The sequence below is a fragment of the Microcebus murinus genome, chromosome 18 (genome assembly GCF_040939455.1).
Source record: "Microcebus murinus isolate Inina chromosome 18, M.murinus_Inina_mat1.0, whole genome shotgun sequence".
NCBI lineage: Eukaryota > Metazoa > Chordata > Mammalia > Primates > Cheirogaleidae > Microcebus > Microcebus murinus.
The window spans coordinates 59,197,046-59,211,733 of NC_134121.1; the positions used below are offsets into that span (position 1 = coordinate 59,197,046).

Below are 14,688 nucleotides of genomic sequence, written 5' to 3' on the forward strand. Positions count from 1 at the left end.
GCAGGACCGCTGGGGCAGGGGCGTGGCGTTGCGGGCGCCTCCTTCCTCGTGGGGCTGCAGCTGCCCGTCGGGGTTCCCCGCAGCAGGAGAGCATGATGTTTGTCCCCCGTTGTTGGCTGTCTGCTCCGCGACACCGGCCTCCCGTCCCAGCTGCCCGGCTCCCGCCTCCCGAGAGGGTGCAGGGGGCGCGCACCTGTGCGTTCTCCGTCAGGGCGTGCGGTGCGGCATGTGCTCGCCGGGCTCCCCCGTCCTCCTAAAGGCCTTTCCATCCCCCGTGTCCGTCACACGCCTGCGGAGACCCTCACGGACGCCACACGGGCGGTCAGCCCTGAGTTAGAGGCTGCCCCGGGGACCAGGAAAACTGAGGGAGGGCCCAGAGGAGAACCCTTCTCCATGAGCATCCCAGGAAGGCTTCCTAGAAGAAGCAGCATCTGAGCTGGGACCTGAATCAGGACTGAGATTGAGCCAGGCCTGGGGGGCGGGAGGGGCCTGCCAGGCAGAGGGGACAGGACCAGGCAGGCCCAGAGGCCGGGCACCTGGCGGCCTGTGGGGATGCGGGAGCAGCCGGGCGTGACCTGAGGGCAGGGACAGGCGTGGGGAGAGGCGTTAGTGGCTGGCAGGAGAGCAGCGGCTGGTAGGGGTCCCTGGCCCTGCCAGGCTCTCACTCTGTGCTCAGCGGCGATACGAAGCCTCTCAGGGCTGTCAGCGGGTCACACGTATATTTTAGAAAGGTCGTCATGCCACAACAGCCTGGAGTCTCGGTTAGGGGCACTCAGACCCGGGCAGGGGCCCAGCCGGGAGCCACCGGGAGCTCCATGCTCCCTCCCCAGAGCCTGGAGCTAAGCGGGAGAAAGTCACTGGGTGTTTATGATTAATTAAAAACCAACAAACAAGCTGCCTACCTCCCGGAAACCTGCCTCTGACCTGGCGTGGTCCGGAGACCCACTGCCCAGGGGTAGGAAGGTGGCGACTGGCTCTCCGAGGCCCTGGCCTGTCTTGTTCCCGCTCTCCCGGGCCCGTTCCCTCCCAGTTCACCCTTTTGCCTCCCTGCCTGCAGGAGTCTCCGTTAGGACAGTCTGTCCCCAGACGGACAGGTCCCCAGCACCACTGAGCAGCCCTAGGGGGCCCCTCTTTGCTTCAGGAGCCCCCAGACACAGGGGCAGCAGGCGGGCTCTGGGCCTCTGCCGTTGGTGTTGTCCCTCCCCTGGTGGAGCCCGGCCAGCGCTGGCAGGCCGCGGGCAAGGGACCTCGGCTGGGCAAGTCACCGAGCCCAGTGACTCACGCTGGGGGAGGGACCGGCAGAGCATGGGGCGGGTGTGTTCTCAGCAAACCCATGAAGTCCCCAGAGGTCACTCCACTGGGGGGGACCAATGGCTCATTTGGGTTGATCTAGCTGCCGGCTGGGCTCCGGCAGCACTCAGGGTGGGGAAGATGCATTATCCGGGGAAAGCAGGACCAGATTGTCTGGAGGGGGCCCAGCCCGCGCCCGCTCTTCCTGCCTGCCTCCCACGCGGAGCATTCTGTTCCCAAGGCGTCCGCCAAGAACCCAAGGCAGAGTCTCAGGTATGGAGAGTGGTGTGGCTGCCGCCCTCTCCCCTGGGGTCGCTGTGGGGCACAGGGTGCGTTTGGCGACACAGAACCCCCTCTGCACTCTCAGGGGACCAGGGCCAGGGTGGAAACACCCAGCCCTCGGGGGCCCACACACGTCTTAGCTGTCAGCGCCGGAGGGCTTGAGCGGCTCCTCTCTGTGTTTCCCCGCCCTCCCACGGAGGTGTCCAAAGGCAGCCCGAGGTGGTCAGCGGAAGCCAGGACAGGGGGACAGGGTTGGGGACCTGCCAGCTCACAATTCTACCCCCAAACTTCTGTGGCTTCCCTGCGGAGGTCACTGAAGCCTGCAGGGATGGGCAGAGGCACCTAGGTGTCCCCCTCTCTCCCCTGGACCCTGGATTTTCCCTCTGAAGAAGGTTCTGGAGCACCTGGAGGTCCCGGGGCGCTGGCTGGGGCGGGGAGCAGAGCCAGGCATGCCTGCGAGACTCACTCCTCCACGTCGCGCTGCTAAGAACAGCCTGCAGCTTCCCGTGCCCAGGCTGATTCCAGAAACATCTCCTCACAGCGACCGTCTGATGGGAAACAAGTCCCCTCCAGGGCCCCAAAGTCCATCCAGGTCCCCGTAAAGAGCTGCCGGCAGCCCACACCTCCACATCTTCCCACCCGTGTATTCCGAGAGAGGGCGAAGCGGCTACCCTATTCCACGGGCAAAAGCTGCAGTCCGGCTGGCTTTAATTCTCTCTCTCTCTCTCTCTTTTTGTAAACAGCCCAAACTGGCCAAAGGTAGAGTGAGTGGCACTGACAGGTACTGAGCCCCCTGTCGCTGGAGGTGTTTGAGAGCAGGGTGGATGGGCAGTTGGGGGCAGGGATGGAAGGACGGTTCCAGCAGGGTGGCGGGTGGAGGATGAGCCCTGCAGCCCCTTCTGCGTGGGTGCGGAATGGGGAGGGAGGGCTCCCTGCCTGCCACTGCCACCTCAGTCCTCTTTCCTGCCACCTGCTGGGTCTCGGGGGTGGGCAGGGGCACTGTGAGAGCACGTGGCCAGCCCACAGAGGGCATGCAGGGAGGGGAGCTCTCTGGGGACGGCCGTGTCCTGGTCAGTGTGGTGACTTTAAAAATAAGTGCTTTCTTCTCTGCTTGGCTGCCTGTTGTTCCTGCTGACGTGGAACCAGGGCGGCTGGTGACTCAGCCCGTGTCCCCACGCTGCACCAGTGGCAAGCCGCCTGCAGCCTTGGACCCCACAGGGCAGTACCGTACACCGGGTGCCTGTTGGAGAGAAATGGTAGGGTGGCCAGGATGCCAATAGCCCCTGGGACAGCCTGGCCGTCCCTGCAGTCATGTGGTCTAGCCAAGTGTCCTTGCAGCCCTGGAGTGGCGGTGAGGAGCCTGCAGGCTGGCACAGCCAGAGATGCCAGAGGTGTGCCTTGGTCACCGGCTGCTTTGGGGCAGGGCGGGTTGCAGGCTGGCCACTCCTGCTTGGCCCCCATATGACTTTGGGGAGCCCCTGGGAGGGTCAGCAGGTCTGTCATCTGGTGCCTGTGGGGTGCTGCATCTCCCCTCACCCCTGCACCTCCCCTCCCCCACCCCTGCACCTCCAGCCTCAGGTGGTTGCTAGGGAGACGGGGATCTTATCCCCTTCCAAAGCCATGCCTGGGGGCTGGAGTAGGAATGGAGGGTGCTGGGTGTACAGAGCGCTTTGCCTGTTCCCAGGGCCTGTCTTCCCCTGTAAGCAGGTGTACGGTACACTTAAGTGCCCACCACAGGGTGGGAGCAAGATCACACCTCTGGCCCACGCCTAGCCATGTGCTGAGCACTCCCCACACGTAGCTTTCCTTTTGAGTCCGCTGCCTAGAGTCCCCCCAAGAGTTCAGTGGAAGAGGTAGGTCAGAGGGTGGACAGGGAATGATCAGGAAGAAAACACGAGCCGTAAAGAGCAGAGTCATCTTCCCCCCACCCCCCACGTCTGGGTTATAACTCCCCAAAGCTGGTGGCGGCATCCCAGGCATCTGAATGTAGCACCAAAAGCTCACTGGACGTGCAAACAAACAGACGGCGCTCAGGACCCACAAGCCAGGGTTCTGCTGGTGAGGGTCATCTTGGGGGGGGGGTCACAGTTTCCACCCAGTCCTGCCCTCTGTGTGAGCGGCCCCCACCCCCCTCGCTCCTGGGATCTCTCATTGCAGTAAAATTGAGAGTGAAACTGGAAGCAGGAGGTCTGGCAGTGCTGCAGCCCCTGGCCCTGCGGGCAGAGTCAGGAGCGGGGACTCCAGGCTGCTACCCCCGCGCTGGGGGAGGGGCTGGGGTGGGGGTGGGGCGCAGAGCGTTTGCCCCTCTGAAGGCCAGAGGCCAGGAGCCTCCTTGGGAAAGCATGAATTGAGAAGACTAATACTTTGTTTAAAAAGTCCCCTGCCTCAGAGATAAGAGCCCAGGCGGCTGTGGTCGGGGTTTGCTGTGAATTTCCTGCACGAAGCAGGCTGGGTGATAACCGGGAAGTTTGGGAACAGATTAGTCACGTGCTCCTTTGAAGCGAAACCTTATGGTTGCGTTTAAGCGGCGGGCCGGGCAGCGGCGTGATGGGGTTCTGTAGCCTCGCACTGGTCACGGCCAGACTGCACGGGAGGGGGCGGCCTGGGGGAGACTCAGTGGCCCACGGCCTGGTGCTGCACCTGGCACAGGTGACCCAGAGGGACACGAGGTCCTGGGTCGTGACCTGGATGCGTGGAGGCCGGGACGGCTCTGCTGGTGGCTGGCAGGCCCGCAGAGCGCAGAGTCCGTGCGCGGTCTGACAGCGTCCTCTGCCCCCTTGGGCCGATGCCCCGTCGGGAGTCACGAGACTCCGCCATCCTGCGCAAAAGGGAACCGCACTCGGTCATCCACAGGATTGAGCAGGTGTTTGGGGAGTCCCTGTTGCACACCTGGGGGTGAGAAGCAACTGTCCCCTGGGGTCTCATGGGGACACTGGGAGAGTCGCTCTGACGTTTAAGACTGGAGTGGTGGCCGGGCGCGGTGGCTCACGCCTTTGATCCTAGCTCTCTGGGAGGCTGAGGCGGGCGGATCGCTCGAGGTCAGGAGTTCGAAACCAGCCTGAGCAAGAGCGAGACCTGGTCTCTACTATAAATAGAAAGAAATTAATTGGCCAACTAACATATATAGAAAAAACTAGCCGGGCATGGTGGCGCGTGCCTGTAGTCCCAGCTACTCGGGAGGCTGAGGCAGGAGGATCGCTTGAGCCCAGGAGATTGAGGTTGCTGTGAGCCAGGCTGATGCCACGGTACTCACTCTAGCCTGGGCAACAAAGTGAGACTCTGTCTCAAAAAAAAAAAAAGACTGGAGTGGCGAGGAGGTGGGGGTGGGGGTGGGGGGGGACGTGGCTGAAGCTGTCCAGGTAGAGGGGACGGCTAATGCAAATGTCCTGGGGCAGAAGGCAGTGGCCTGAAAAACGGAGGCTGGGGGGGGGGGGAGAGTCCGAAGAGGGCAGAGGTCGGATCAGCCGGGTTGACTTAGACCTTGGCGATCTTGGCAAAAAGTTTGCACTTTATTCTAAGTGCAGGCAAGGCCGAGGGAGGGAACATCATCTGATCGGCTTTTAGGATCTCCCTGCGAGTGCGGAGTGGAGGGAAGAGAGAGGAAGCAGGCGGGCCCTTAGGAGACGGGGCAGGACCTGTGCGAGGGGGCGGCCGCAAGAGCCGGCCGTTCTGCTGTGAGGGGTCGGGGGGCTGGGTGTCCAACACAGCCGTTACTAAAAATTAAATTATATACAACTATCGTAATATGAGTTATATATAATTTATTAATTGTATATCAAACGTATATTTTAATAAAATATAGAAGACTAAACAAAGTATATGTAATCTTTAAAAACATTAATTTATATAGAATTATCCTATGACATAGCAATTCCACTTCTGGGTATATACCCCAAAGAATTAAAAGCAAGGACTCAAACAGATATTTGCACATCCGTGTGTTTTAAATAAAAAATTTTTTCTTTTGGAGACAGAGTCTGTTCTGTCACTCAGGCTAAAGTGTAGTGGCATCATCACAGCTCACTGCAACCTCAGATTCCTGGGCTCTAGCTATATCCTCCTGCCTCAGCCTCCAGAGTAGCTGGGACTATAGGCACACACCACCATGTCCAGCTAATTTTTCTATTTTTTGTAGAGACGGGGTCTCGCTCTTGCTCAGGCTGGTCTTGAACTCCTGGCCTCTAGCAATCCTCCCGCGTTGGCCTCCCAGAGCACTAGGATCACAGGTGTGAGCCATGGTGCTCGGCCTGCACATCCATGATTATAGCGGTGTTGTTCACAATAGCTCAAAGGTGGAAACAGTCCGAGTGTCCACTGAGGGATGAAGGGATGAAAACACGTCACATGTGCATACAATGGAATATTATGTAGTCCTTAAACAGAAGGGACTCTGACACCTGCCACAACATTGATGACATCATGCTACGTGAAATAAGCCATTCTCAAAAGACATATGGGTCCATGGAGGTGAGGGCCCTAGAGTAGACAGATTCATGGAAACGGAAATTAGCACGGTGGTTTCCAGGAGCTGGTGGGAAGAGAGAAGGGGAAGTTACTGTTTAGTGGAGACAGTTTCAGTTTAGGAAGCTGAAAAACGTTTTGGAGCTGGATGGTGATGATGGTGGTACAACGACCAGAATGTTGACTTAACGTCACTGAACTGTAAACACTGAGTATGGTTAAAACGGTAATTTTTTTTTTTTTAAGACAGAGTCTCACTTTGTTGCCCAGGCTAGAGTGAGTGCCGTGGCGTCAGCCTAGCTCACAGCAACCTCAAACTCCTGGGCTCAAGCGATCCTCCTGCCTCAGCCTCCCGAGTAGCTGGGACTACAGGCATGCGCCACCATGCCCGGCTAATTTTTTCCATTATATTGTTAGTTGGCCAATTAATTTGTTTCTATTTATAGTAGAGACGGGGTCTCGCTCTTGCTCAGGCTGGTTTCGAACTCCTGACCTCGAGCGATCCGCCCGCCTCGGCCTCCCAGAGTGCTGGGATCACAGGCGTGAGCCACCTCGCCCGGCCTAAAATGGTAATTTTTTTTTTTTTTTTTTTTGGTAATTTTTATATGTATTTTATCACAATAAAAATGCATTGCTTTACCAGAAAAAGTACAAGTTAAATTATATAGTAGACTTATATAAATTACTTGTAAGTCACTATACTTAAAACAGAGGTGATAAACACACAAAACTCATCACTTCCTAGGTTTTTTGCCTCATTTAACGATTGTGCTCTTGACATTATTTTCTCGAGGTGGTATCTACAGGTGGTCTCTACACCTGTAGAGACCACCTGTAGGAATGGCTACTACCCATTCCTCCCAACTTCACCTTCAGTAATGTCCTACTGGCGACTTGAAACTGGCTAAGGCGGGAATATTTACACCGTGGGATTAGGCAAATACTGCCCATCCGGTGCTGCTGCGGTGGTTGTAAACTCGGGACTGCTGGCTGTTACACGCTAGCGGCACAGCATTGGGGAGGACCGTGCAGACTCGCCTGCAGGTATCTGGAGGTAGAGACCCACTATGGCTTGGAGGTGGGGGTGGCGGGAGGAGAGGACTCCAGGGTGACGCCTAGATACTGGGCTTGAGTGACCAGGTGGATGGTGGCGCTGTTTGCTAGGATGGGGACTGTGGTCACTTAATGGGGCGACCTGTCCAAAGGTTCGCCGACCTTTCTCTGTTGCCCAGGCCCCATTTGCTGAGTAGCTTCCTTGCCAGTTCGGCGTCCCCAGAGGGCTGCACCTGGGAACGCTGGGTCACGGATACTGATGCACGTGCCAAGCGGCTGTTTCCGCCCGCGGGTTTCCTCCCTCCCTCTTTCCCATGCTTTGCGAGCTCCGTTCCAACTCAGCTGGACCTGGGGGGCTGCTCTTCAGGCCCGCCCCCTCCCGTTGACACTGCCCGTCCTTCCGGACAGCGCCAGCTGCCCGCAGCAGGTTTTGTGACTTGTGAGACGTCTTTGCAATACGAAGCTTTGGCCTAAGGAGTGATTCAGCTGGGAACTTAAGGTCCGTGTGGGTTTCCTGGGGCTGCTGTCACAAACCTCGGCAAACCGGTGGCTTCAGACAACAGAGCTGTGTTCTCCCGGGGCTGGGGAGGCTGGAAGTCTGCCACCAAGGTGTCAGCAGGGCCGCACGGCCTCTGAAGGCTCCGGGGAAGATCCTTCCCGCCTCTTCCAGATTGTCCAGCTGCATCACTCCGACCTCTGCCTCCGCCTTCCCGTGCCTTTCCCTGCGCCTCTGTGCCTTTCTCTGTCCCTTATGGGGACACTTATCCCGGGATTTTGCGCCCACCCTAATCCAGGATGTTCTTGAGATCCTTCACCTTATTTACATCTGCAGAGACCCTTTTACTGAGCCAGGTCTCATTCTGACGTCCTGGGTGGGAATATCTTTTTGGGGGTCCCCATTCCACCCACCGCAGGTCTCGCGGTGCACCTGTGGGGCAGGCCAGGCCCGCAGTCGGCCTTGCCTCCTCTCCTGACCCTGGGAGGACTCGCCGCTACAGCAGGCGGAGGCCTTGCGGTTCTTTTGTTCTTGCCAGAGTTAAACTCATTTTCCTCTCTGCTGCCGCTGGCTCGGCTTACCTGCCCGGCCTCTGCCAGGACCACTTGTCCAGCCCCAGGAGAGGGGCCGGAGTGTCCTCACCACCCCATCGCAATCGGGTCTCATTAAAACCCTGGAGCCCCAGACTGGATCCCGCCCTCAGCTGTGATCAAAGGACAGCCTGAGGGATTATTAAAGGGCTGGGGAAGGATGACTTTGCCCGAGAGAGAAGGCCAGAGAGAGAGAGAAGGCCAAGCAGCCGCTGCATTGTCCTGGAGTTTGGAAAGGGTAATTATGACTTGAAGGGTGGTGCCCAGCTGTTTCCCATCTCTTCTGTAGACAGGAAAAAAAAAAAAAAAAGGAAATAAATGATGTACAATTACAGTAGTTGGTTAGATACCAGGGTGAACTTCCTGGCTGGGAGTGTGGCCACGCTCCGGGTTGGGTTTCCCGAAGGAGCTTGGGAACCTCCTTACTTGCAGGTTCCTGGTAACTGGGCCTCAGCGGTTAAAATGCAGAGGGCGGAGGTCTGGGATGGAATGGGTGTGCGCTTTCTGGCCTCCCTCTCGCCATTGTCCTTGAGGTTCCCATTTTGGTGAGGCGTGCACCCTGGCGGGCTCCCCAGGGTCAGGAGCGTAGTTAAGTTTGGCTCCACTGTGCGTGGAGAGGAATAATGCACAATACACCAGCCCTGAGCTAATCTGCAAGAACTTCATGCCCGCTCTGGGGCAGAACAATCGCATGGGTGTGTCTGCACTCATCAGGTGCTTTTTATGAAAACACCGGAGAATCATGCTGTGTCCCAGGTTGGATGCTGTCCCAGAGACCCAGCATCTTCTCAGGGGGGCTGAGTTGTTGGGTTGGCTTTCTTAGGGACTGGACCCCCAAGTCCCCTAATGCAGGGGGAACAGGTGGCCCAGCAGGGGGTGGATGATCTGATGGGCCCAGGCTTTCCGACAAGAAACGCCCTGGGCTGGTGTGGAAGCCCCGAGGTGCTATTAATGGCAGTCAGGACCTGGGCTCCCAGGCAGAGGAGGGTGTGCGCGCATCTGAAATGTCTGTGGTTTTGCAGTTCCCATGTCCACAAACTCATTTGGTGGAAAATAGTTCCAAAATATCCAAAGCACGAGGGAGGGAGTGACCGCTTTTCTGAAAAAGAAAAGGACTCGATTTCATCTACCTAAAAAGCCCAGCAAACCTCGTGCGTGTTCTCCGGGGACCCCACTCCGTCCAAGGAGCGCCTCCACATGTCCCAGGTGGCCCTCGGGGCTCAGCGCCCCTGCACATCTGGGATCTTTCAGAGCTGGGGCGGGTGGGCGGGCCAGAGTGGGCAGTGACAGAGCCCAGGCCCAGGCTGAGCTCTCCCGCACTCCCATGCCACACGCTCGCTCTCAGGGCCATGTTGCAGGGTTGCCACCAGCTGTGGGGGTGTCATCCTCCGCTGCGAATTCTCGCAGACTCTGGCAGAGGCCTTGCGGCTGAGGTCTGGGTGCTGTGGAGAGTAGGCAGGAGGGGGTACCCGCTCCCCAGGGTGAGTGTTAGAAACACCACACGACGGGGTGGCCGTCGTGTGCCAGACCCGAAGGGCCCTTCCTGGGGATGCGAGCGTGTTGCTGCTCGGCGTCTGTGTCTGACCCATCGTCTTGTCCCCAGCACCTAGGACCTGTCTGCCGTGTCAGCAATAGCGTTTAGTCCCGCTTGGGCAGCGAAGTGCAGACTGTTGGCCCGAGGGAGCGGCCAGGCCTTAGGTCCCGGCCCTGACCTCGAGGGAGAAGTCCCTGGGCAGCTCCCTTTCCCCATCGCCTGCCTAGTTCCTTCCTTCAGACTTCTGAATCGCTTCCTCTTCGCTAGGTCTACTTTCTCCTCCGAGAAGGCCTGTGGAGGAGGGGGAGGTGGCACACGCCCGTCCTCTGGGCCAGCGCCTGCTCCAGTGCCCTGCCCAGAGGGTGCGCCAGCGTCCCTGGAGGGTGCCCTCGGTGGCTGGGGTGGGGTGGCCTCCCGCCCGGGGCCGCGAGGCTCGCCTGTCCTCCCAGCGCCCCTCTTTAGCCCCCAGGCGGGATCCCGCCCGCCGGCCGGGCCGCGCGCGCCGCCGCTTAACCCTCGCGGGCGCGGAGCGCGCGGAGGCAAACTTTGTTTAGCTGCCCAAATAAAACCTCCCGCAGAAGGGACTCTGCGCCAGGGGAAGGGGAGGAATCTTTTCCCTCTCGGCGCCCGCCCCCGCGCCGCGGCCCAGCCTCCACATCCGCCCACATCTGGCCGCAGCGGGGCGTCCGCGGGGAGGGGCGAGGCCTCGTCCGTCGCCGTCCCCTGGGCGCGGGCCAGGCGCGGAGAAGGGGGGCGCGCGGTCGTGTGCCCAGGACTCGCGGGTCTCCCGGCGGCCGCTCCGGCCCCAGCGCCCCAGGCCCGGCCTTGACGGGCGGGCGCCGCAGCCAGTGCGAGACGGGAGGGCCGGCCGCGGTGCGGGAACCTGATCCGCCCGGGAGGCGGGGGCGGGGCGGGGGCCGGGGCGGGAGGAGGCGGCGGGCGCGGGGAGGGCGGGCGCCCGCCTTCCTCCCCCATTCATTCAGCCGAGCCGGGGGCCGAGGGGCTCCGGCGGTGAGCTCTGCACAGCAGGAGCGCGGGCGCCGGCGCCCCAGCCAGCGCGCAGGGCCCGGCCCGGCCGGGGGCTCTTCCTCGCTGCCGCCCTCGCGCGACCTGCTGCCCGCCAGCCACCATGTCCGACCCCGCGGTCAACGCGCAGCTGGACGGGATCATCTCGGACTTCGAAGGTGGGTTCCTGGCCGGCCGCCGCGGGAGTGCTCGGGGGACCCTCTGAGCGGGCCTGGCGCGGGACAGGGGTGCGCCGAGGGGAGGCGGGACCCCCGCTGGAGGTGCCCTCTCGCCGAGAGCGCAGCGCGCCCCCCGCCCCGCGCCCTTGTTGCCTGCACGGAGGACCCCCGTTCGGGGGACCTGCGGGGACCGCGCGCCCTCACGGACCCGCGCTCGCCTTGCACACCGCCGCCCGGTTTCCTTCCTTTTATTGTTGTTTGTGTTTGCCCAGCGACAGCCACCTCCTCGAGGGCTCTCAGGGCTTCCTCGGAACTATCCGGGGCGCGCGGTTTCACTCCGGGAAATCGATCAGTCCCCTCCCGGGCGGCTCTCGGGCCCCCTTGGGCCGGGCGGCTGGATGGGGAGTAAGTTCTGCCTCGGACCGATTGGGCAGCCACGTCCGGCCGGGTGGACAGCCCTCCCCTCCCCCACGCCAATTTCGGGGCCGGGGCTGAAAGGAATCCCGGCCGGGCAGGGCCGCCAAGTTGCGCAGCACACGGGCCAGGAATACAGAGCGGACACGGACCAGGCCGTGGGGGGGGGTCCTGAGTGGGGTGTCCCATGGCCCCATCCAGGCCAGGGCACATCCTCATCTGCCTCCCGGAATTGGGCTGGGCCGGGCAGAGGGGGTCTGCGTGCGGGCACAGAGAGCATTTCGGCTCTCTTACCCCCGTGGGGTTCACGAAATGTGGAGAGGCTTGGGGGGCTTGTCCCTCCGAGCGTGGGTCTGGCGTCCCTGTCCCTGGGCCTGTGTGTGTGCGCTTTCGTGCGTCCTCGTGACTGCCGGCGCTGGGGCTCTTCGTCCTGGAGAGTAAATACGGCAGTCCGAAGGGAAGCTCACACAATAGTCCCCAGCGCTGCTGGGCCACAGTTTTGGAGGGGCGGGCCTGCCTCTGCCGGGACCTGGAGCCCCCGCCCCTTGGAGGGAGCGGAGGGGCTCCCGGGCAGCCGTGGGCAGGGACGGGGAGAGGCGGGGCTGAAAGGAGTAACAGACGTCCAGGTGCCCGCCAAGCCTGGAGGTGACTGGGCTGAGGTCCTCCTCCCTCCCCCCTCCCTGGCCAGAATCAGCGCTGGAAGCTAGGTGTCCCAAGCCAGGCGGTCCACATAGTCCACCTGGGGTCAGCCCCATCGGCAGAGGTGGGGGGGGGGCGGCGGGGGGGGGGGGCAGCCTCCAGGGGACCAAAGGCCTGGCTGGACTCCAAGCAGAGTGCCTGCGCTGTGCTTCTTGGCTGGGCCTGGCTTGGCCTGGGGAGGAGGGGTCTCATGAGGTGGCCAGTGGCCGGTACCCGCTGTGCCATGCATGAGATGTCCTGGCACCTACTTGACCAGCTCAGTGGTGGGAGCCTTTCTTCAGAATCTAGCACTTTCCATCCACATGGCCCAGAAAAAGGGAGGTCTGGGTCTGAGAACTGTGGTGACTTGTCCCCGGTCATCTGGGCTCATAGTGGGGTCTCCCTGGGCCTGCTTTGTTCTGCTCGGTCCTCTGCATTTGTAACTCTTCCCTGCCAACCCTCCTGCGGGGCCCTCCGTCTGCCTGGGTGCGGATCCTACATAAGATCCCAGGCGAGGGTTAGCTGACCCCTTTCCTATAAGTGCTGGTGGGGAGAGAGGAGGGGAGAGCCTGTCCCTTCAGGTCCTGTGCCCTGGGGACACTCTCCTCCTGGCCTGCGGGAGTTGGGGTCTCTGCTCTCATTCGCTGGCTAAAAGCACTGGGTCTGGGGTGGGGCTTCTAGGGGGGAAGGCACTGTTGGGTGGGAGGGGAGGCTGAGGTTTGGGGGGGGGGGTCCTGTCGGCCTCACAGCTGTTGCCATTCGCCAGTGGAGGCTGTTAGCGTCTCTGCCTGGGGAGCCCCGTGTGAAACTGTTCCTCCCCCACATGCCCCCGTCTGGAGACGCCTCTGCAGGGCCTCCCACGCCAGCTTCTTGACCCTCTAATTTAGCCCAAGACAATGGCCTCATTGACACCATCCTGGTGCAGCACTTGGCAGCCCTTTGGCTCTGGGGAAGAGTTCTCGGTCTTGGAGGGAGAGCAGCCTCGGTCTTCTGGTTCCCTGTGTGTGAACAATTTGCCTGGGGGATCTGGCCTTCGAGCCCCCCAGGCATGGAGGGTTCTGCACCTCCCACCTGGGCCCTCCCCAGTGCCCTGGGAACTTGGAGTGGAGTTGGTGGGCGGGGAGGGTGGACGGACAGCCTTGGACGGACGGATGTAGACGTGGGAAGGGGCAGTCAGAGGAGGAGGAGGCGGAGGGCGTGCCCGGCCACGGCCACGGGGGATGCGAGCTGGCAGCCTTTGAATCAGGGAAGGGAGAGGTCACCGCCTGGCCGATGGGGGAAGTCGGTTTGGGGGAGGCGGACCTTGAGGGAGAGTAGGGATTTGATTGTGGGAGGAAGGGGGAGCGCATTCCCGCCAGGGGCAGCCAGCAGCCAGAGAGGGGGCTGGGGCATAGGAGGGGCCAGCTCAAAAGACCAGATGCACCAGACAAGGAAAGGAGGGCCAGGCATGCCCGCGGGGAGTGCGGAGGTCCAGAGCGGGAGGCGCCCAGGCCTCTCTCCTGGGGGAAGCCCACCGGGAGGCCCCGTTTCTGCAAGGTAGGTAGAAAGGTAGGGAGGAAACTGCCGGCTCCTTGGCAGTGCCAAACGGTGGCCCGGTGGTTCCTGAGGCCGGCGGATGTGGCACCCGTCAGGAAGCACATGTTGGTTGCTGAGGGGTGGAGACTGCAGGGGCCACCCCCAAAGCTGGGCCAGGGCTGGGCCACAGTGGCTCTGGGGGGATTTTTAAAACGAGCAGATGTGCAGCCCTGGAATCCCCTAATGGGGCCAAAGGGCCCTGGTCGGGGTATTTCTGGGAGGTTTGAACTAGTGGCAGTACTCGGGGTAGGATGCATGCCCTGCAGGGCACTGGGCAAGTGACCTGGTTGGGGTCCGAGTGGGTGCCCAGGCCAGAGCAGCATGACACCTAGGGGCAGATGGGAAGCCACTGTTTGTGTGTGCGTGTGTGTGCGTGTGTGTGTGTGTGTGTGTGTGTGTGTGTGTTGTGTGTGTGCAGTAGGTGCTTGGAGTTAACCTTCTGCCCATGCTGCACATCCCAAGTGCGTCTGCCACCCCCCTGGGGGGCACCCTTCTCCCTCCCCCAGGGCTTCCCCACCCCTGCCCCCCTTGTGGACTGAGGGAGCCCCCGTTCCTGAGGGCGGGATTTTTAGACTCCGTTACCGAGGGGCCGCATGGGGATTCCGTCTGCTACTTTGGTGGGGTCTTTTGGGTTCAGGGACTCCCACCGCTCCCCAGGGAACAAGAGGGCACCACTGTTCTCCGTGGGCACACGCTTCCCGAACCCTGCTTGGCCCCGCCTTCAGGGAAGGTCTCGGGGCTCGGCAGAGATGCCCCATGTAGGGGCAAGGAGAACATTTAGTATTTTGCTGATGTAGTTTTTAGACAGTCTCATTTCCTACTTCTCCACGGCACAAACGGGCCTTGAGAGTACCGGGGCACCAGCCACTCCCCCGTCAGGGCGGCGAGGGGGTGACCCCTTCCTCTGTCTCCCTCCTGGTTGGAGGAGGGACGGCCACTGAATGGCACGGTCTTGTGAATGCGGGCCAAATCTGTTATCGCAAACACGATTACAACTCGGGGCTCTGTGTAACAAAAGCCGTTCCAAGTGCCAGCTGTTGGCCTACTTTCCTCGGCAGTGTTTGCTGTAACCAGATTTGCACACGGAGAAAGAATCCAAAAGTCCTTGATGTTTGTTGAGACAATCTGGCC

General features: G+C 61.1%; 1 protein-coding gene across 3 annotated transcripts in view; it reads left to right on the forward strand.

Annotated features, from left to right (window-relative positions):
- Window positions 1-14,688, forward strand: part of SEPTIN9 (septin 9) — a 171,678-nt gene that overhangs the window by 59,763 nt on the left and 97,227 nt on the right. The window contains exon 1 of one of the 3 annotated variants that reach the window (XM_012756251.2): window positions 10,433-10,890. The exons of the other annotated variants lie outside the window; for them this stretch is intronic. Coding sequence (XP_012611705.2) covers window positions 10,836-10,890 — 55 coding nt within the window. The 5' untranslated portion in view covers window positions 10,433-10,835. Of the gene's footprint in view, window positions 1-10,432; window positions 10,891-14,688 lie in introns of those variants that run through there. 3 annotated transcript variants of the gene reach the window in all.